A 22,593-nucleotide genomic window follows, 5' to 3' on the forward strand; every position below is an offset into this window, starting at 1 on the left:
AAAGTTGTCCCTGTATGTAAGTGTTAATGCAAGGATGGGTACGTGGTGTTTGGCAGAGCAGATACTAAGGTTTTTCAAAAGCGCTCTGCACAAAGGTAAGCCTTAGGGAGGAGAGAAAAAGGGAAGAGAAAACAACTAGGAATAATTAAAAAAAACCCCCTACTGAAAGGCCATTACAGCTTTACTGCCAGAGTACAAGCAGCCATGAAACTTGGCATCTAGGTGTTACATTCTTACAGTACAAGTATTAAGCTTTAGATTTTTAGATGAAAGACAAGATAGAACATCACTAAAGCATAAAATAATACAAGAGCTTGTGTTGTAGGGAATAGTAGTCCTTTCAGTGAAAGTTCACAAAAAACCCCTGCAAAGGATAGAAGCAACTTTAAAAATGGTATTTCACACGCTACAGACATTAATTCACAACAGTTAAATACAAAGCTCTACTTGTGTATTTAACAAAAATACTTCAAAGTTGACATTTCATATAACTGGAGTTAATACAGACATCTACAAGCTGGGGAAGAGACAAGCAGCTGACACAATGGGTTCATAATTGAAGTGATAGCATTTGATTTGCTAGTGGCTGATGACACACACACACTGATGAACATTTGCATTTGAAAGTCGGGTTTGTCTGAGTTCAGGCTCTTTCCTTCCCCTAGAGCCAGCTTTGTGCTGCTTTGCATCTCCTCCCTTGCCACCTCGCCCCCTGCCCCCGCTATAGCCTTCACAGGGTAAAGCTGGGGGAATCATCCTCTGGGAGCACCAGGAGGGCAGTGAGGGTGGTGCCTGTCACAGGGGACACAGGACTGACTGACAGCAACGCTCAGTGCTACAGCTGCTCAGGTGGTCAGAAAGGGACCCGAGCCAGCCAGGGACCGCTGGCAGGTAACACAGCTACTGACCAAGCTCAGAGTTGTTTGCAGCCACAGACTGATGCTTTGCTCCATCCTTTTGCAGAGTTCAAAGGATTATTTTTATGTATTTTCTCAGAATGTATGTGATGTTCTCCTTCTGTCTGGTATCCAGAATACTGCATGCAGAGGTATTTCCATAACTTGTAGGGATCTCTTTTCAGGGCTTGAAATTCAATGTATCAGATGTAACACCACTGGGGTAAAGACCCATAACCATGAAAATTCAATTGCGCTTCCCCCCTCTTCCCTCCAGAAAGTGTTGCTGACTTCTGTCACAACACCTAAAGGATGTCATCTCTTGTTATGCCAGAAGATTAGGACATTCAAAAAAGAGCTTTTTTTATCCTAATCAATATGGTAAAGCAAAAAAACCAAACCACCTGCAGACAGACAAACATCATGAGGAAAAGTAACCACCCTTCCATTAAAACATAACGTAACATCTTGGGGTTACACAACAGAAAAGAGGAATTGGGGATACATCCACATCCAGACTGTTTAAAATAAACCTAATATTTGACAATATTTGGGGGGTTGGGTCTTTTGTTAGCATAGCAGAGTATTTAGGCACTAGTTAGATATGCAAGAAGTATATCAAACCTTAAAGTATTGTATTAAATATCCACGCAAATATAGGAAAGATTTGACTGGGTTCTACTTCTGTCCCTTTATTAGGTCAAAAGGTGAATGCAAGTGTGTCATAATAAGCCAATGTCCTGCAGCTTATTACACACCAAATCAAAAAATATAGAAAATAAATGATAATCCTATCTACTTACATAAAAAGGTAATTTTTAGAGTAAGTTTCCAGACTTGCACAAAATATGCAGAAAACTGCACACAATCAGTTTCCATAAGAACAGCAGTTTCATGTAAAAGGTGGGTCAACCTGCTAGCCAGATCTACTTTGCCAAAAGCTCTGGAAAATTGAACACTGAGGGGCCTGTCCTGCTGTCACCGAAACGGTGATACACCCACCACCACGAGGATGAAGCCTCTCTCCATCCCCGACCCACCTTTGCAAATCACTCTGTGACAAGATACAGGAAAAATGAGTTCTATTGGGGAGTAACAGGTGATTTAAAGGATTGTAATGGGTATTGTATCCAAAACTCAGTACGAGTGGATCAGGCAAGGCTGTTAAAAATCATAGTTCAGCATTCTCATCTGCAGTTGTCCTCCTCCTGGCCTGACCAAAGCAGAACAGCTGGCTGAGGAGCTCTTCTGTGGCCACCCCGCTTCACCCAGCATCCTCCTCCTCTCTCTCACTTCAAATCACTTGCAGCACCTCAAGCGCCTTCCCACCCCACCTCATCTTTCTCCTGGTCTTCTGCCACCCAGCCCACTACAGAGAACTCCAAAATGCAGATGAGAGGAACTACAATAGCACAGCAAGTGTAAACAGTTAGTAGGCCTGCCACATCTTTATTGCTACAGGTTTGGCAAAGGGGCAGCCTCCATCCTTGGGTGGAGTTTGAGGCAAAAGGATAACAACAGTTAAGATAAAAAAAGTGATGAACAGCAAAATTAGGAAAAGCAGTCAACGTATTTCAGGGCTCTCAGGAAAAAAAAAAAACCCAAACAAAACCTGTATCTGGAAGGTACTGGAAAAATCTTGCACTTGAATGGTAGGCTTGCTTCTGACCCTGAAGTAGTGCTGTGCAGGGTGTGATGGTCCCGTCTGACCTACTGGCATGAATACAGTCATTTTCCTGCCCCTTGAAGGCTAAGGCTACTACACACAGCTACCATGACTTGTGGTTCAGTTCACAGAAGTCTCACAACTAGGGTCATTCCTTGTGCAATGTTTGATGGAGGTGAAGGTAAAGTGGTTTCTTGGTCAACAGCTGCAATTTCTTCCTTTTAAAGTCAGTGGGTTTTTTGTACCTGTAACCACAAGAAAATAAGTTAATCCAAGTGCTAATGGCTGCATAGGAAGATCAAAGCATACTAGAAAGCTTGTCCTGTACAGATCTTATTACAGTAATCTTTTAAATACATCTGACAAGACTTACTGGAAGCAACAATGATGAGTAGATTTACAGAAAGAAACTCAAACCGATATTTTCTCTAGATTATTATTTTAACAAAACAAAGATTTCAATTTTTAAATGAATGTAAGGTTTTTGTAAGGAGAATTCCCAGTCCGATACTCTGGATTGTAGGAGGTGCAGTATCAGTTACTCAGTACTTCAGAAGTACTTCGGCTAGCACAGACTAAGAACTCTTCCTAGAGACACCCAGAATTCCAAGGTTCACCCTCTTCCTGAAAGAAAACCCTCAAAAACCTTCAGCCACACATTAAGGGTAGGAAGCACATCATAACCACTGCAGCATAACTGGCTAATCTATTTCTATGTGTACTTACAACAGGGAAAATACAACCACCCAACAATGCTTTGAAATGCTCATAAAATTCAATGTCTCAAATCAGATTTCCTTTACAGAAGATCTGTACCAAAAGATTGTGTGAGTTGATTTTTTTTTTTTAATATAGGTGATCTGACACTCAAGCTAAGGTCAAAATTAAAATCTCCCATACAGAATTTGTTAACTTCACACAAAATTTAGCTATAAACACCAGCATTTTATTTGGAAATAGTCTGGGTTTTGAGAAGGGTCTCTAGCCATTTTATTTGCCTTTTATTGTCCCTTCTTTATTAAAAAGGAGCATTTTATCATCCCTTCTTTATTAAAAATAGAATATTCTTTATAGAAGTCAATCTAATGAGTACAAGAAACCCCTCCTGATGCAACAAGCCACACATTGTAACTGAAGTCTAGTTCATTTCCTCTGTCATTGGTATCTATAATTGCAAGTCACTTACAGTTCTATAACAATTGCCCCAGGTTTAATTTCATCCATCTCCATGAAAGCAAAGCACTTGGTGCTAGTAAACCTCTTCTTAGGTTTGTAGTGTTTGAATTCAAAGAAAATAGCTGCACCTAGAGTGGAAAATGGTTTAATAGAAAAGTTAGCAATTATGGCCAATAGTTATCTGAAAACTCCTCTGCCATCAAGATGCTCTACATATATTAGAGGGAATTATCTCCAACACTTGTGTTATTTACTCAAAAGCTATACCATGTTCTTACAATGCTCACCACACTCACAACAGCTTGTATTCTTCACTCAACTACTCATATCCAGGTAACAGTTTGTCCAATGACTAAGAAGGTCATAAAGCAGCTCAATACCTGCGTAGCAGAGCAGACTGCTGCATTTTTATCTCTTTTCATTCCGCCCTTGTCTGCAAGTCATCACAATGACTGATTTGAAAGAGACAGGATGCAAAGGTCTATTTTTATCCTTGTCTGGATCTTGAGCCCTGCAGCAGCAGCTCAGGCACGGCCTGTTTATTACATCAGGAGCAGCCTAGTGTCTACACTTTCAAAGCTCCTGGGCCCTGTTCCAGGTCTCTGATACTACGTACCTTTTGTTAGTTTTTCAACGTGTTTCTGAATCTCGATGTCCACATTAAAATGGACATACGTGTCCTCCTTCCTCAAAGCCACAGGAGTATCTTGCACAGGAGTCAGATCTATCCCATTCAAATCTGCAGGAAAGAAACAGCATGAGAATGGCTGTAGCTTCTCAGACTTTAAGGTCCTGCTCTAAAAGATTTATGATTCACCCCTAATACTGCCACAAAAAGTTAATGCACACCTGCAATTTTCCCCTAAACTTAAAAAAGGGGCAATCGTGCCCCCTTCAGTGTCAGAGAATTTTGTTTTTGATTGCAGCATGAAGTTCTGACAACATTTAAGATGAAAATTTGGAATTAGCCCTCTCTCTATTTTTAAGAGCATATTTGTTTCTGCTGCCAGCAAAGGATTCCATTCCCTCTGCAAGTGGGACTCCAGCAGGGCTTCAGCCCTTTAGCTGAACTGGCAGAATGGGATACGCAAAGGCTCTGCAGGGCACAGCTGGCATGGCTTATACAAGCTGTATGTGTCCTGCTCTGCTGCCTAGACTCCACGTGCATTATTCCTCTTGGTTTTCCCACAGGCAGGGGCACGGTGGGGCCATGGGTTGGACTCCAGCTCTCAGCACCGGCCACTGGTTGTGCTGCTCAGGAACAGCCACTACAGACGATACCGCTTCTCACTAAGCCTCCGCTGTTTACATGAGTACGTTCATCCTCTTACTCCTTCTCCTCTCATTAGTGATCCCCTTCCTTCAGATGGAGCAAAGTTGCTAATGACGTGGCCAAGATTACAAGTACAGAGCGCATGCATTGTGCCTGGGGTACAGGCTGGCGCCCTGGAGCACCACTGATGCACTTAGTCCAGGGAGCAGGCTGGGACCAACGATGTTGCACCAGGAACAAACCCTCCCCAAACCTGCAGAAGAGCAGCCTGGTATAGAACCAAGGAAAACAGCTACTAGGCCTAGCAATATACAGTCTCCCTTAGCTCCAGAAAGGAAATGAGAGCGAGCTCTGAAGACAAGCAGCACTTTTAACAATACATAATAAGTTAAGACAAACACTTCAGTGGCAAGGAACAACAAATGTTTGCTTTACAAGTTCTGATAAGTTCCAGGATCCAATGTTAGAACCCTGTTAGGGCTGGTATTTTCCTGCTGGCCAAGAGAAACTCAGCTTGAAAGAATTCAAGTTGATTAAACCCACATCCATCCAGCTAGCCCCACCAATGAAGTCACCCATACCTCAGCTTTCCAGCATAGTAGAGGCAAAGAAAGATCCACAAGTGACTAGAGAAATGGAGCTCGAAGAATAGTTACACAATCTAAAAATAATGCTGCAAACCTAAGGCAACACCATTAAAAAAAGAAATAATGCATGTTTCCAAGACTGAAAACACAAAAAGGCAGTTTTATGAACTGGGGAAGGCAAGAGGCTCCAGCTTCCACCGCAAGCAGGTGAATTCCTCAAAGATCCAGAGAGAAGTAGAAGGTTTCACCATTGAAAAAATCACCACAGGAAGCAGGATTAAAGCTTTCTGTCTCTATATTTTGGCAGGTAACACTTAAGAACATCACTGGGATTCAAGTGACATTCAAAATTGTGACCCTCACTTCTGCCAAAGAACTTCTCTGGTGGAGGAAGCACCTGATCACATACATAACAAGTATTTCATCCCTATGTTTGGTATCCAATAGCACTTCTATAGAGGACACATACGAGGTCGCTATCACAACTGGAAGTAACTAGAGGCTGTTGGCTCAGCTACAAATTGTTATACAATAAACAAAAATCATGTACCTCAAAAGACTGTAGAGATAAGCAGAAGTCAAGCAGGGCAGGTTAAAGGTAAGGAATTCTGACTACTGGGCCTTCTTTCTAAGGGATGCAAAATGGGGAAGAGGCAGATGCTCCCACTAGAAAGAATCTGAATACCAAAAATTTCAGCCTCAAGCAAAAGACATTAACCACGTTGTCATCTGAAACAGTGAGAAATCCTAAAGTTGCCTATCCTAGACTGACAGAGAGGTTCTTCCAGATTCATGGAGGCTCTCAGAGGGGGAGGCTGTTAGCCCACCAGGCTTTGATCAAAATATTTCACTGCCAAGGCTAAAACATATTTTATTCCACTTGCAAGCTTCACTTTCTTGCTTCATACCCGTTCATCTAAACCTTAAGCCTTGGTAAGACGATCTTTGTTTTACTAAAAAATTAGTTTAGTGACAGGGCAAGAATGGAGTCAGCGGGCTGTGGTTCACTGTCTCCAGAAAGCCCGGAGACCCATATGTGCTGCAGAGTACAAGCCGTCCAAACAGATCTGTTCTTAAGAGTCAGCTGAAGAAGCTGGAATCGAGGAGTACAGTCTGCCAAGTCACCAATACTCAGCTCCCAGCATGGGGAAGGCACCCCGGAGTGCACAGATAAGCATGTCTCCTGCAGTGACTCACCTCCCAGTATCTCTCAAAATACAGAATTTTTCCACCCTTGTTTAAAGCAGAAGCCTTAAGTCTACAATAGAAAATGCAAGTACCAACAAATATTTTTTTCCCAGCAGGTTGAAAAATCAATACAGCTTTCAGAAAACGCACTCTCTCCAAACTAGAAACGAGAAGCCAGGAACAGAAATCATTACCCTTTACACTGACTGTGATGTAAGGATCAATGCACTGCCCAGCATCTTTCAGACCAATTTTCTCTATGTTGATGGTGAGTAATGTCATCCCGGGTTCAGATGGCAATCTGGGTAATAAAGTACCTGGAAAGAGTAAAGCATATTATTAACCCTTCGTGTCATCTTATAGCAGAGGCCTTGCTTATCCCATCATCTCTCATGGAAGATGCTGTTCTCCTTAGGAGGTTCAAAGCCCAAGGATTCATGTCACAGTAGTACACAGCACTACGGGCAGTCTGTGAGTGCAGACACACAATATCATTTGACAGATTTCAAAGCCCACACCAAAAACTCTGGGACTGCCTCAAGTCAAACGAATTCATAAAAAACTAATGCCATAAGAATGGAAAGCTTTGTTTAAAGTGTTCTCTCTTGCTCTCATGCAGAATAACTCATTCATGGAACTCACTTTATATCATTTTTAAGCATTAAATTTGGAAGACTGGATTCAATCTGCACTTACAGGAAGTTCAGACACTTAATCAGGAGTCCCACCCCATTGAACATGACTTGGCTTCATGTTGAACATTTAGACTGGGAGAATAAGGAGGAAAATGGCATTGTTGCAAATCCCACCGGACATAAGAGAACCAGAAGAGAGATTCTCAGTTATCGAAGTTCTACTGGCCTCTGCTTAAAGGGAAAAAAAAAATAATACTGTTTGCACCCTTCAAGTTCCATTCTGCCTTGAGAAAGGAGTTCCCAGCTCTGCATCAAGAACATTTAGCATCAAAACATTGTGGTCAGCATAAATGAACCCTCACAGTGCTGAGGAAGACAGCACGGCTGGCAAGAAATCCAAACTGTTCAAACTCACTAAAAGCCATCAGATTGTCATCCACAATGGAGTAGGTTTCTTCATGCTGATTTTAGCAAAAAATGGCAGGCTTCAAGCCTCTCTCCAGTATTAGATGAATAAGCACCAAGATAGGAAATGCTTAGACTCTTGAGCAAGTTTGATTTAAAGTTTTGGTTTTCTAATTAAAAAAAAGTTATTCCAAGGCTTGAGATCTAAACAAAGTAATAGTTTCCTTTGGCAAGTCCAATACGGGTTTTCCTTGATTTTTTTTTTTCCTCTTAATCTGCTTGAGGAGCTGGAGAACCAAGGAGTTTTTGTCCTATTAGAGAGACTGGCTTTTTAAGAGAGGACCATGTATTCTGCTCTTAGAACTAGAGGCACAGCTTCAGCAAGATTTCATGAGCTTTCCCACACCAAGTCCTTTCAGGATCATCAGCAAGACCTGAATTCACAACTATGATACTGTACACTTCTGTATTTCCTGTCATGGCTGCTAGCAGTCTCATGACCTGCAAGGTACTGCGCCTGCAGACACTTCACAACATAGCACGGCAGAATTCAACCCACCGTTCTGAAGTAATGGGACAGGCTTCTGACTATAGTATGAGAAGTGTTGAAAAGCAAACTTATTAGAGAGCACCCATTTCTGCAAAGCAGCATACACGTTCTAGTCTTGCTGTCTCTCTCGAACAGGTGTTCAAAGACAGAGTTCTTACTTCAGTCTAAATGAAGGCAGAAGCAAGCCCATCTTCTCATTGGCACAAAACTGTTTTGCCATCTTTCAGCTGTCTCCTAAAAGCAGCATGCCCCCCAAGAGCCGAGGGCAACTGTAACCTTCCGTTTTCCTATCCATCACTCAAAAAGGACTAAGTGATGGGATACTTGACAGAAAAAATCACCTGAAAGATGCATCAGATTGGCATTTATTATAAAAACAGTGGCTTAACAAAAGTTATTCTGTTCTTGAAAAATACTTTCCAGAATGTATAAAATTGCAGAGTTGTAATGAACAGAAAAGTTAAGCTCACTTCCAGCAGGTAAGAGAACAGTAAGTAGATGGTCTCCAAGGACCACAGTTTCCTTTCTGCCTCAGCAGGAGGAACAGCCAAGCCAGCAACGGACTAAAGCAGCTGACTGTAACCTGTCTCACACCAGCCACAAGCACCCAACCAGGTTTTTCGCTGAAGCCCCTGTAGTCATTTCACATAGGAGCCATTAGCTGACAGGAACCTCTCTATGGTGTAGCTTTACTAGGGCTGGGTGTTGCGCTGCCAGTCTGCCACCATGGCTTGGGCTCATTAGCCTTCAGCAGGCTCACACTGAGGCTTTTCATGAGAAAACTGCCAGCCATTTCAGACACAACCACAGGGCATCATTGCCAGAGGGATAAGGGAGCATCTACAAATGAAATATGTGTCCTCCTATAAGTGCATTTCAGATACATAAAGGTGAGCCAACCCAACAGCTCACTGCCACCAAGACGCAAGCATTCAGTCTCTCCGTTCCCAAACCTCGATTCAGAGATAGGGGAGAAAAAGCAACAAGTCTCCTGCTGTGTTCACAAATGGAAATGGTTCACAGAAGAATCCTTTCCCAGCACAGCACTAGAATAAAGAAGCATATAACCAAGAGAAAAGCAGGAAACCTTTGCTGTTAGAGGCAGCAAGCCATTGGTCAGTTCAGCTCCTTACAGCACAGAAGTCTAACTACATAAAGTAGTCTGTGTAAGATTTCCCATAAAATGTGTATTCCAGTGAAGAAAATCTAGCTACACCTACCTTTGGCTACAATGCGAGTCAGAATGCCTTTATTAGCACAGTAGGACTTCTAGAGAGCTATGTAAGGTGCGTCACCAAATACTGCCTTGCCTTTCTCTGGTACTGAAGGCAAATAAAGATCAACACATAGATGCCTACTACGATTGTTACCAAAGACTGTATTTTGAGGGTTGAAATGAAAAGCTGAATGAAGACCATCGTAGCTACATGAATATGATCAAAGAAATAACTGTATATACTAAAAGGTTATCATACCTTCATTGGCTCCTGGGTTAGATGAATGGTGCAAAGTGATAACGATGAAGCCATGCATGTAGAAGACAAGACCATGATCAGTTAGACAATACAGTTACGCACTATGGATTAAAGGCATATAGAAGCAAAGAGTGCAACACAGTTCTATCAATTCAATATGGAAAGTTCATTTTACTTACAAGGCTCACCCCAGAAGGCTGCAAATGGCTTTTAAACCTCATCACCCAGAGAAAGAGCAACAGACCAACCTCCCATCAGGTAAGGAACACCACATTGATTTACATTCAATGGGGAAACAAGATCTGTGTTCAAGTAGTACAAAACCAAAACCACCTTAGGGGTTTAGATTATAGTAGCTATGGGGAAGTTCACCTTAATGCAAAAAAATTCAGAAAAGTCAGATATGCAGTTCATGAGGTAGATGACAATGTAAAATATCAGTAAGTTTAGGAGTTGCTCTCACCTCTTCTTAAAAGCATGGGTTTACCGAAGAATAATTCTGTAAAAGTATATCCCCCAAACTTCTTTCCAATTTGCCTACCCTACTTCAAAAATCATTTAACTGTAAACACAATATATCATCAACTTGATTCTTTCTTAAGCACATACACAGCTTCTACATCCACTACATGCATACAGCTCTAAGATTGCACAGAAGTAACTGTTGGCACTACGGTAGTGGTCACAGCCTTATTGATTCACCACCAAAGACCTATTCAAGGTGTCTCTGCTGTACTTTGGACAGACAGAACACATCTTCATAAATGGATTTATCACGGTGAATAACAAGGATCAATGTCAGCAATAAACTATCACAATATATTACAGCATATTTGTGAGCTTAAACAACGGTAGACTTTGCATATCTACATCAGTATTGCCTGCAGGGATCATATCCAGTAACATGCATTGGCCCAAATCTAAGAACAGAGACATGTTTTCTCCAGGCATAAGTAACGCAACACCCCAGCTCTTTTGATCATAATTCTAGTACTAGTTTCCCTACTTTTTTCTCCTTCCTAAAATACAAAGTTTGCCAATCTGCTCTGAAACTAGAAATTTGTTTTTTTCTGCAAAGAAACCAGGAACCAGAAGAACCTCTCTTGGAGCATCCTACTCCTCTACCCAATAAATTGTCAAAAGCTGAAGTTACAAAAAGACCTTCTCTAGAATCTGTAGGTATAACTAGTTCTACAAGTGCTTTCACACACAGACGTAAGCTATCAAAACCAAAGCTACCCCCTCGTTATCCTCTCAGAGTTTGGCTTTAGTCTAAGCCATTGTCTCACCAGATGATGCAACACAAAAATAACTAGCAACAACTTACAGCATCTCTACCAGGACATGATGCTCCTTGTAGGAGAAACATTGCCACAATTTACATTTGAATGCGTTTGAAACTTCACATCGGAATAAAGGCTAAGTATTTGAGGTAGATGGTATCACCCTCACAGGTTATCCACACAACTGTTTTGCAATAAGATAGCGTTTGCTGCGAAAAAAAAAATCCACTGGCCACCTCTGTGGTTCTCCACTACAGCATTAGAGTTTACATTAACCTGTTGCTCCTCACCCACTTTTCAAATCACAGGTGGAAAAAGTTCTCTCTCTTCTCAGAGACAGAACTTACACAAGCTACATAGGCTGGCATGGCAAGGCTAGTGCTCCTACCTGGAACTCTAGCAGGAAAAGAGTCTGGAGACCCTGCTCCAGCTCCTCCTTCCTCATCATCCTCCTCAAACTCCAAGTGTTCCTCTTCCCCAGGTGCTAAAATCTTCCTGTAAAACATGAGAAAGAAGAATGAGACCAAAGATCATCATCTGGCTTTCAATTCACAATTCAGCATCTGAGTATAGAGCAGGGACAACGTGCTTTAATGTCATTTCATACTTCTTATAAACTACTACCTGTACCTATAGACTCTGACAGAGATTGCAGGAGCTCAGCCCAATAGAAAGCACAGTCTAAAAACAAGAGACAATACCGGCAATTTCAGAGAGATGTAGGGATGTACCAAGTCCTGATTTTACCAAAAGCATGGGCTTGATTTTTAGTGGTACCTAGACAAACAGAATTCAAAAGTTCTTTTATTAACCAGTTTACCCAAAGCAGTACAGCAAGTAGGTGGCTCTAGAAACTCTAGCATTTCAGATATACACCAGGTCCCAGGCCATGCTCCCTTTCAGATACACATCTGTACATGAAGCGACCCAGTTCTCTCTTACCTGAGTGGGACAGGCTGAACATCAAAGGGGAACTCCTTATTGTAAGTGAGGATATTCTTTAAGACTGCAGAGAAGAGAAAAAATAAGAATTCATATCCATAAACAAGCATTATTTCTACTACTTTACACAGCTATGTCCATTCTCACAGTTTCTTCACAGACACAAGTAATAATATTTAAAAAATAATCAGATCATACAAAAATCCCCTCTCCCATTTTAAACACCAGTACAGTCCTGATCAGAGCTATGTCACTATAACATTCAGATAGGCTAACTGCAACTCCAGTACATAATCACCTCAACATTTACACAGACAAGGAAGATAAACATGGCAATAACTAAAAGCATGATGAGAAAAAGCTACAGGCCCTGAGGTAATGGTAGCAATCTTTGGTGGCTATTGAAAGGAGGGTGGTACTGTTACTGGCAAATGGATTGAAGTCTCCAGAAGTGACACAGTGAAGTACACATGTAGGCTGCACATTCAGACAACCACCGTGGGAGTCCAACACATAGCTTAGTTGAGACTTCCTGCTTCTTCATGCATGTGTTTTGGGTTTTTGGTGGTGATGGGTTTGAGTGGATTTTGTTCTTGTTTTTTTTTTGTTTGTTTGTTTTTTTCTTCTTTCTTCTGCCCTCAGATGTCTGGGCAGATTATCAAAATTCAGAAGAGATACAGTGCAACATCTGAGCATCAAGCCCCAGAGACACCGACTATACTCTCCAGCATTTGGTGGAGAATGGCTTTGCCATTTGTATTGGAAACTTACTCAACTTTTAGTAATCACAACTGCAGCTGTTATTTCCAAAAGCATTTACAAGTAAAAGCAAAACTTCCAAAAGCATGTGAAAGAAATAAGCATTTCATGATGGCTAAAGGATCTAAAATTTACAAGAAAACGCCTGCAGGGAGAGGCACTCTCCTACCAGACAATGAGTATCTCAGACTGGGTAGGGGGAGAGGAGGTAGAAAAAACTGAGTCTTCTCACTAAGCCTCACTTTGCACTAAGCCCTCTCAGATCACATGTTGGAAATCTCCCCCTAGGACTACTGAATAAGAACAAAACTTTTAAAGCAGTGTTAAGATTATGTGAATACCCAGAGGTACTAAATAACAGTTATGTTTAAGGAACCACTGCCAGGCCGCTCTGTCTGCACACTACAATTCAGCCAGTGTAGGAGAGCTTTTTCCCATCTTCATATTCACATCACTCAGCGTGGGCTCCATCATTAACTTACCAGACACCATCCGAACGCTACAATGAATGAAGAATCCCTCAGAGAAACTATAAAGAACCCAAAAAGTCTTTCTAGTCTTTGTTCATTCTGATTTTTTTTTCCCTGATTTCTGTACCACCACCTGAGAGGTTAGGTACTGTCTGATTCCACCTAGACACAATACATAGAAAACTTTAAGTTGCCTTCAGAGATGTGACAGACAAAAACTGATGCCAAGTCTCTCTATCTCTCCAAAGATTTCTGCTCCGAGGGAATCAGTAACGCAGATCTCACCATGGTGGTGAAGAATCCCTGCCACTTCCCAACAGAAAAGCAGCTGATTAACAATAGACAGTCACCTTCCAGTGCAGCTGAGGTTCAGGAAAAGGGGATTTTTATCACACTCAGAATTCCCCAGTTCTTGGAGAGCTACATCATACCAGAGACAGAAAGTGAAACTGCACCAGGCAGAAAAATCTCAGTAAAGCAAGATCTCTTGCAGATCATAGGCACGTTTTTCGGAAGCAATAGAAATTACGGTAGTTCTCTTCCCATCTTCCAAAGGTTGGTAAGCACTAAATTCCTTTCTTCCCAGTAACCAGTTTCTCTCACTATGTGAATGAACATCCCCTGGAAAAAACCCAACCTCCTAGTAATTCATCTAGCTATCACTAGAGGGCACGAAATACTCCACCAATACAAGCACAGGAAAAAGGCCAACAGTTTTACAGTGCCCAAAATCTTGATCCTGCCCAGAGGCAGAGCTGAGCAGACACCCTCCTGCCACTGAGCTGCAGCCACGCACACGGGCGTTGGTATCAGACCTGCCCACGGGAGTACACTGCTTTCAGACATCCTGGGGGTGTTGGTAAAAAAGGTGATGCTGAACATTTAGCTCAAACACTTCTAGAAACACCATCCAGAATCTCTTGCCTTTTCCCCACAGAAAGCTGTGGATCAAGTTTTTAAAAGGCCTTCAGCTCTGTCTCACCACCAACAGCAAATAATTTTGCAGAGTTGTAATACAGTGATGTACTGAAGTGCTCCTTTAAACATCATCAGGATGAGAAGTGGATCTACAGCACTCAGCCTGGTGAAATACTTAAAGTCACTAAGAAAAAGCATTAGGTTACAATGAACAGGAATATCCCTTGCAATACTGCATAAGACACCCAAGCTTTAAGAGGTTGGTTTGGGCTTTTTTGGTTTTTGTTTTGTTTTTAAAAACACACATCACCTCTGGAAGAAAGAGCACTTTCCCTCTAATGCTGCTGCTGCGAACAGAAAGTTCTTCACATGTGTAACTAATGGGCAGATCCCAGCATCGTGGCCTCCATTTATGTTGCTCTTCCAACTGAAATCTTTTTTTTAAAATACTGTTCTGCAGGCTCTCATGCAGAAGTTGCCTTTTCTTTCGTGATGTCGGACAATATCACATTGATTTTATCAGCAGTTGGCTCTCTTGAAAGATTTCAAAAGAAGTTATCAACATGAGCTGTAAGACCAGTACACACAAACTTGGTAAAGACCACTGTCCATTTAGATTTTTAGTGACAGCCTACGATACCTGTACTGATTTTTTTTTTAAATAGACAACACAAAATAATTGAGAAAGCAGGCTCCCCAGTACAACCCAGTATCTGCTTCTCTTAAAATACATATACACTGAGTTTGAAACCAGTTGCTTAGCGGCTAGAATTATCACACATGAACACAGGCACATGGGATGTCCCAGCCTATCCATTTATGACATGGATAAGCTTTCACAAGAAAAGGATTGGTGAGACCCAATGTGCTAGCAATGATTTCACACAGTGTAGTCTCAAAAGAATTATTTGCATGTATGGACCCTCCTGTAGCATTATACTAGCACAAAAGATTCAGTGACAAATCCTATAAACAAACAAAACTAGCCAAGTGCTTCTCTTTCCAAGCAGCGTGAAATGCAAGCTTAAGTAGGAAAAATTAGAACTTGACAATACAAGGGAGGAAAAAAAAAAAAAGGTTAAATCTAAGGGCCTGGGTTGTTATAACAACACCCAAACCAAATTTCTCAGCCCTTTTGACAGCTTCAGGCACAGAAGTAATTAAAACAAGCCAAATTGTGTGAATAGCTGTTTTCGTTCCACCCCAACAGAATGTCTTGACCTAACAAAGGAATTGCTTATTTGCATTGCCAGCTCAGATTTTTTTTTTTTTTAAGCTTTTTCTGGTGGAACGCAAGAGAAAACTGACAACATGCAAATTAAAACACTTCACGGTGTATTTTATGAAGCGGCTGGTGTTGGCCTGATTAAGATTTATTCTATTCAATATATACTTAAAAACCACAAAACAAAGGCACAATTCACAGAAAAAGTGCCAGAACAATCCAAGTCAGACAGCAGCATTAAGAACATCAATGTTCAATTGTTGTCATAGAAGCACCCGTTCTTCTCCAAGGAAAATAACTCAGCGTCTTTGAAAACTGATGGCCACACACTGCTCCTCAGTTTTAATATAGTTGCTTGTTGTATGAAGTGTGGGCTGAATGCACTTCCCACTGTTGAACAGTTTTTTTGACAGGTAAAAATCAGTTCTCTGATGGGAGGACAAGATAAGCAACAGGATGTTACACCATAATTGAAATTTTGGCTTTTAAGGAGGCATTTCAAAGGAAGCTTTACAGCTGTTGGCAGAATGTAAATTGCGACTAAACTCTTCAATAGTCACTTCCTTTGATTTGTAGAACAGTTTGATCAGTTAAAACATGATTCTTCTGCCTCTTCCACCATTCATTCATTCACAGGGCTTTTGCACATTGGAATCTAAAATCCAGTCATTAAATGATTACAACATTTTAAATACTTTGTAAACAGAAAGCAGGAGTATCTATACAAAATAATCCCAAATCAGAGGATGCAGAGGCCAGACATGCAATATGCAGATTGAGAAAGACCTAATACTTCCAACACATAGTTAAACACTTTCCTGAGTTATGGTCTTCACAGAGCTAGTAGTTTTATAAAGTACCTTCACTTTCCATTTTCAGGGAACAGTTTAAAAGCATTTGGACTCTATGTTTTGGTAGAGACATTAGGAACCTCAAGTCAACGCTCTGCTTCTTGACAAGCTTCCCTGTAGGATCCTGTGCTGGTTACTTAGAGAATGGAAGTGCAGAGAAGCTCGGTTTATTCATGAAGTGGAAACACTTGCCTACCCATAATGTTTATTCCCAATATTCCCTTTAATGATACAATTGTGACAGGAGCAAAACAAAACCAACTTTTGCCAGCATGAAAGAAGCTCTTCCACATCTCCTGTTCCCCAAGAATAGCAGAAACTTCAGCTTTCAGGATAACATTGCTTAGATGTGGAAGCTCTGATCATAAAGATGCTTTGAGAATAAAGCAGCCAGTGTTACAGGAGGGAAAATGTAGCAGATAAATAGATACTTCCTACATGAAACAGTTATTTCTGGATTGACATACCAAGAACTGACCCAGGATTAGTTGGGGAAAAAACAACATCACACAAAACCCTTCAAAGACTGACTCACATCCTCACTTCGTTAGTCTGGTAACGTTACAGTGGCAGGTTACAGGTCATTAGCTACCATGAGCACAAGTTAAATATTTTCAGAAGAAAAATAAATTTCATGCTGCAAGGAGGAAGACCACAAAGCATAGAAATTCAATTCAAATGAGAGATGTGCAGGTAAGTTTTCCAGCTGATTATATACTGTACTACTGATAGCTTAAATTACTATTTTGCGCAAAAATTAGCAGCACCCAAAGAATTTTTGAGAATTTATTTGAGAATAAAGACAAATACATTATCTGAAACATCAGGACTACTACACTTTGAAGTTATTCATATTACATTCCTTAATACACATCAAGTTTTGTCTATGTGATAACAGATATTTGGAAGAGCCACCTAAAATCAGCATTACTGTCAAACCACACTGTGGTGAGTCAGTATTCATGCTGCTGTAATTTTCCACTGTAATGATAAATGTCACTCGCTTAAGATATAAAGATACTACTTACTTGGTTCCAACTTCTTCAGATCCTCAAGCTTGAATTCATCCTGTGATTGGGTGGACTAGGACATTACAAAGACAGAGTTAGACCTTAGCATGCACCTTCACCTCACACAGAGCTACCGTGTCTTAGTACAAGCATGCAAGATGCTTCCTTCATTCACGTGTACCAAGTTACTTCAAAGCTACGTCCTAAAAAAACCCAAACAATCTCCCCAACAGAGGCTAGGTTCACAGGTGAGGCAGAAAGCACATAACTTCTCATTTATTGAGAACAAACCTACCCCATGTTCCAAGCTATAACACAAGATAAATAATTTTAAAGGAACTAGTTGGTCTTCCATACTTACTATACACAGGAATGTTAAGACAGAGGGACTTGTTTTAATTCTTCCCCAATCAAGTTGTTCTGAAGCAAAATCAGCCGTAAGACTGCACTGCAAAGTGATGCTCCAACAGCAGCATTCACAGTTCAGGACACACATCCAACATTGTAACATTGGCAGAAATTACAGTATTGAGGGTGAGCTTGACAAAACACTCAGCTAAGGGCTCACTGCAAATGGAAGAAGGATTCCCATCTCTCCTTTCTCCAACTCTGAAGATGCAGTTTCCTCAGCTGGCTGTAGCATATGTCTGCTTCTCACTAAGCCTATTTGACTAACTCAACAGAAAAGGTTTTAATTTTTTATTCTGAGGTAGTTCACTGACAGTTTGACAAGCTGAACTAGCCTATTCTGAGATCATGAGCTGGCATAAAAAAAGTGGTGCAAGTAAGAGGATTGACACTGGACATCCTCTTTTAGGCAGAGGATCAGGTCTTACCTATTGTGTCATTGTACTCTTGGAATCTCTTAAGATTACCCATTGTTTTCAACTTTTCTTTAAGGTCTGATATTTTTCTTGATTTTGCCCAAGTGTCAGCAGGGACCTGCTGCAAGACTGCAGAAGGACAGTAAAGCAGCTATACCCATACTGTTAGAAGAACAGGAAAAAATGACCCACACTCACTAACAGCTTTAATCTCTGCTAAGAAATCATAAAAAAACTGCAGCAGGTAAAACACTCCCCAAAGTGATGTGGATGAGAAGTTCTAGTACCCTGACATGAGGTTATAAAAATCCTTGAGTTACTGCTGAGGAACCAACAGCAAGGAAAGCTGTTCTTGCAAGACACCTCTTCAGTTTGGCAGGTTATGACATTCCTGTATCTTCTGCTGTTGCTGAGACATGACCTGACCCTCAAAGCTGTCCCACAATGGAACATCCCTGCCCTCATCACAAAGTCACTCAGAACAAACGCAACAATGTTCAAACACCCCAGGTTAGATCAAAAAAGACAGACAGGTAGAGCTAACCAAATAATTATTCAAACACCGCACAGCCTTGAGACTCCCCACCTCATTAGCCCAGCTCCCGCACGCTGCCTAAATTGTCAGTGTATCCCAGCCTCTCAGACAATTGAAGGTACCACAACAGAGCTCCTGCACCTTGTACAGCCACACGAAGTACTCAGGAGCACTCCTGTTAGTAACTTGATGTAAAATTTGCCTGTCACCTGGTAAAGAGATGATCTAGTAACCCAAACTAGTGTAGTGACAGGACAAGGGGTAATGAGTTCAAGCTGAAGGAGGGTCAATTTAGATTAGATATTAGAAAGAAATTCTTCACTGTGAGCGTGGTGAGGCACTGGAACAGGTTGCCCAGAGAGGTTGTGGATGCCCCCTCCCTGGAAGTGTTTAAGACCAGGCTGGATGGGGCTTTGGGCAACCTGGTCTAGTGGAGGGTGTCCCTGCCCATGGCAGGGGGGTTGGAACTAGATGATCTTTGAGGTCCCTTCCAACCCAAACCATTCTATGATTCTAAACTTTACTTTAGTTGATTCATCCCTCACCCGTCCACATTCTTCTGGGAATTTCTCTCACTTCCCTTTTGTTTTGGGGATAAGATTGTGCTGAGAGAAAGAGAAATTAACTTCCATGACATCTACCTCAGGCCAGAAAAAAGCCCAACGAGTAGCTTCTAAATCATTATTTCCACACATTTGCCTACAGTACTGCCAGTTTTCATGACTGCTACAAAATAAATTTTATTCTACACACACGCTCTTCTTCATGCTCTATTATTATTTGTGAAGTGGCTGAAAAAGTGCAATGGTCACTCTGGTGATCTTTTTATCCTTGTACACAGGTTTGGAAGACAAACTAATCAGTTCTGAAGGAGGAAAATGAGGCAAAGAACCAAAGACACAAAACCTATGATTAAATTCCTGTACAAACCTTAATACATGCTCATATAAGTACTTAAAGGTTTTTAAGGCAGTCACCTGGGGCATCATGTTGACAACCTGGAAAGTCCAAGTGTTCAAGGGTTTGTTCACTCTTTTTTCAGAAATTTTGGCTATGTCTGAAGACACTAAACTATCTTTAAAAAGCTCTACAGTTACCTATCACTAAACTATGAAGTCACATAGGAAAAAGAGCTATACCTGTAAAGCTGCACTTCTCAGTTCCAAGCATGTTGCAATTTTAGCTATGGTTTTCTGAAAGAAAAAAAGTTATTTATTTAGTAAGAAGGTACTGAAACTTTATTCTTTCATATTCAAATTTTAAAAAGAAAAAATATAAATACAAACAATTGCTTTTCCTTGCAAAGATTTCAGATTTATTAATCAGATCATTCAACATCAAAAGCTTTTTATACACAAACAAAATTTTCTGAAAGCGCAATAGATGAAACAGACATCTGCCACTTAACTTACTTCCCACAGGTCATCACCACAGATGGGGGTCATTCACTCAGCAGAAACTGTAATAATGCCTACCACATCATAAATTGTTTATAAATTCAACTGCTCTGAAGTGATAGGGGAGAGCAAAAGAAAAAAAAAATCAAATCCAACCAGCGTATTACCTTCTGAGAACTTGAGTGGTTTGTTCTGATTTGCCCTTTAAGACTCATGCTTACAGTTCCCCTATCGAGCTTACAATCTCAGCAGACCAAGTCAATCCTCCTCAGAAGTTACAGAAGCCCAGTATCTCAGCACTGAAAAAACACAGTTTGCTTTTGTGGGTTTTGGTGGGAGAGGAAGTATAAAGGCGGATTATTTTTCTAACTTTCTATTTTTGTAATTTTAAGACATTTAAACTCCAAGTGAAGCATGAAACATTCTTTGATTTAAACTTGTCAGCTATCTAAAATATCCCTGAGCAGAACTGTGAAGTAATTTCTCATTTTCATTTAAAAATGCAGAAGAGAGGGAAGGGATTCAAAATAACCCATTGCTAGCAGTCTTACTTTGAAGACAGTGCTACTTAAGCTTTTATGTCTCACAAATAAGAAGCTCCAGTAAGTCACATTTGTTCCTATTACTACCAGCTGAAAGGAGGAGTCGACTTCCATAACTGACCTCAACTTTTACCTTGCCTGACCACGACAAGTTTGTTCATTAACTAAAAGGTTTTAGTAAAGAAAAACTAAGACTATCTGCAGAGACAAGGGCCAAACGTAATTCAAAACGCTCTGTAGAACATTTTTGGGGGGGGGGGAAGCAACAATGAAGCTACAAAAAAAAGCATTTTATTTTCAAAGTAAGGTTTTTTCCCCCAGAAGGAAGATTAAAGTTGAAATACACACCTGTAACTCATTCTCTCCTTTTAAATCAGGCAGTATAAAACCAGCTCCCCCCCAAGATGGATACAAGGAGAGGAAAAGATTTCCTAAAGCAGAACTCTAGCATCAAAGCGCTTCAAGAGTATGGGCATCTGGCAAGTTACGTGGTATCAGTCAAAAGCCAAAACTTCCCTTTAAAGCGGGGTTACGTTTTAGGGCTCCGAGAGGTTCGTAGCAACAGATAAAAACTAGGCATGGTTTCACAGTTACCCTCCCTAGTCATCTGCTTTGACTCTCCTGCAAAGGGATGTCACAACTCCTTCTCAGTCAGCTCCTGGGCCACTGCTACTTTCAATAGGCTGGGCTAAAAGCTAAGTGTCTCCAGTTCCAGTTCACCTTACGCCACACCGAAAGTTGAAAGACTTCAGGAGCTGAATCACAAGCAGATCAGACATCAATACCTCAAGGGCAGAGCCATCAGCTGGAGTGCGTAAAAGCCTCAGATACTTGATTTTCATCTGCCACCACAGGCTCATCAAAGATTTTAAAAGTCCTTTCTCCCCAACTGGTACCTCCTCTCATCTTAAACACTCTGCTACAACATGGCATTAGCCCAGACTTTACATCCTCGTAGTTTATATTACTGTCCATTGTATGGAGGTCTTTTACAAAAAATTTAGTTCTTCTGAGTACCTTCCAGGAAAGTAGCGAGTGATGCATATTAGCAGAGGACACACATACTGTTTCTCCTCTGCCTAGGGTGCAGCATGTGCAGCAGTGTGCTGTTTGGGAATTTTAATATAAAGCAATGTGACTGTACGTTTGCATACAACATGGCAGAGTAAAAATATTACAGCTCCATTTCCGTGAAGGTTCATTTTGTAGTCTAGGTTCAGTCAAACTTCTACCTCCCTAACATAAGTTCTGCTACATAAGAGAGATCCATAGCTGGACCTCCAGAATAGTTTGGAAAAACACAGATTTTTTGAAAAAGAAAATAATACATGCAGTCCTGGATTTTTTTTGACACTTTCAGACCCACACTTCACACACAGGACTTGTGAATTTACATGTACCTTCAGACTCAATGGGAAGACACCAGATAGTACTACAGGAGCAGCTTCTCAGTCCCTAGGGTGAGAATGCACTATATCCACCTAATCAGCTGCAGTGTAATAAAAGGAATTCTTTTTTATATTTGAAAACATCTGGAAAGATACATTTGCAGAGGTAGAATTTTAAAGAGGAAGGTGTGAAGTAATGGGTAAAAGCAAGGAATCCAGAGGTTCCCTAGGGAAGGGAGGGAAGTCTCTGAGGTTTGACTACAGCTCTAACATTTGCAAAAACCCAGCTGTTCCAATGGTTTGGGTGTTGACTGCTGAGCAAAGAGCATGCCCAGTCCACGTTAGATCAAAACCCCTCCAAATGCACCACAGAAAGAGGGCTACAAGTTTGCACGGTGCCAGCACACAGTCTGTGTGCCCCACCACGGAATCAGAACGTGTAAACAGATTTTCACATAGGTCTTCCCCTCCCTGTCTCACATACAGAGCATTAAGCCCACACCATAAATAAGGTCTCAAAGAGCACTGCTCAACCCCTATCTCCTTTGTCAATTCACCAATAAGCTCAGCAACACCCCTGTTCCCTATCCTGCAGATT

The 22,593-nt window shown here is 41.1% G+C and overlaps 1 protein-coding gene across 2 annotated transcripts in view; it reads right to left on the reverse strand.

The window, feature by feature from the left end:
- Positions 1–163: 163 nt before the first annotated feature.
- Positions 164–22,593, reverse strand: part of AIDA (axin interactor, dorsalization associated) — a 30,353-nt gene continuing 7,923 nt past the window's right edge. The window contains exons 3-11 of one of the 2 annotated variants that reach the window (XM_054821942.1): positions 19,808–19,861; positions 17,328–17,382; positions 12,077–12,140; positions 11,523–11,629; positions 9,852–9,863; positions 6,981–7,103; positions 4,355–4,477; positions 3,749–3,866; positions 164–2,807 (exon numbers count right to left, since the gene is read on the reverse strand). In XM_054821942.1, coding sequence (XP_054677917.1) covers positions 2,711–2,807; positions 3,749–3,866; positions 4,355–4,477; positions 6,981–7,103; positions 9,852–9,863; positions 11,523–11,629; positions 12,077–12,140; positions 17,328–17,382; positions 19,808–19,861 — 753 coding nt within the window. In that variant the 3' untranslated portion in view covers positions 164–2,710. The remainder of the gene's footprint in view (positions 2,808–3,748; positions 3,867–4,354; positions 4,478–6,980; positions 7,104–9,851; positions 9,864–11,522; positions 11,630–12,076; positions 12,141–17,327; positions 17,383–19,807; positions 19,862–22,593) is intronic. The other variant, XM_054821943.1, reaches the window with a different exon arrangement.

This window comes from Grus americana, chromosome 3 (genome assembly GCF_028858705.1).
Source record: "Grus americana isolate bGruAme1 chromosome 3, bGruAme1.mat, whole genome shotgun sequence".
Lineage (NCBI taxonomy): Eukaryota > Metazoa > Chordata > Aves > Gruiformes > Gruidae > Grus > Grus americana.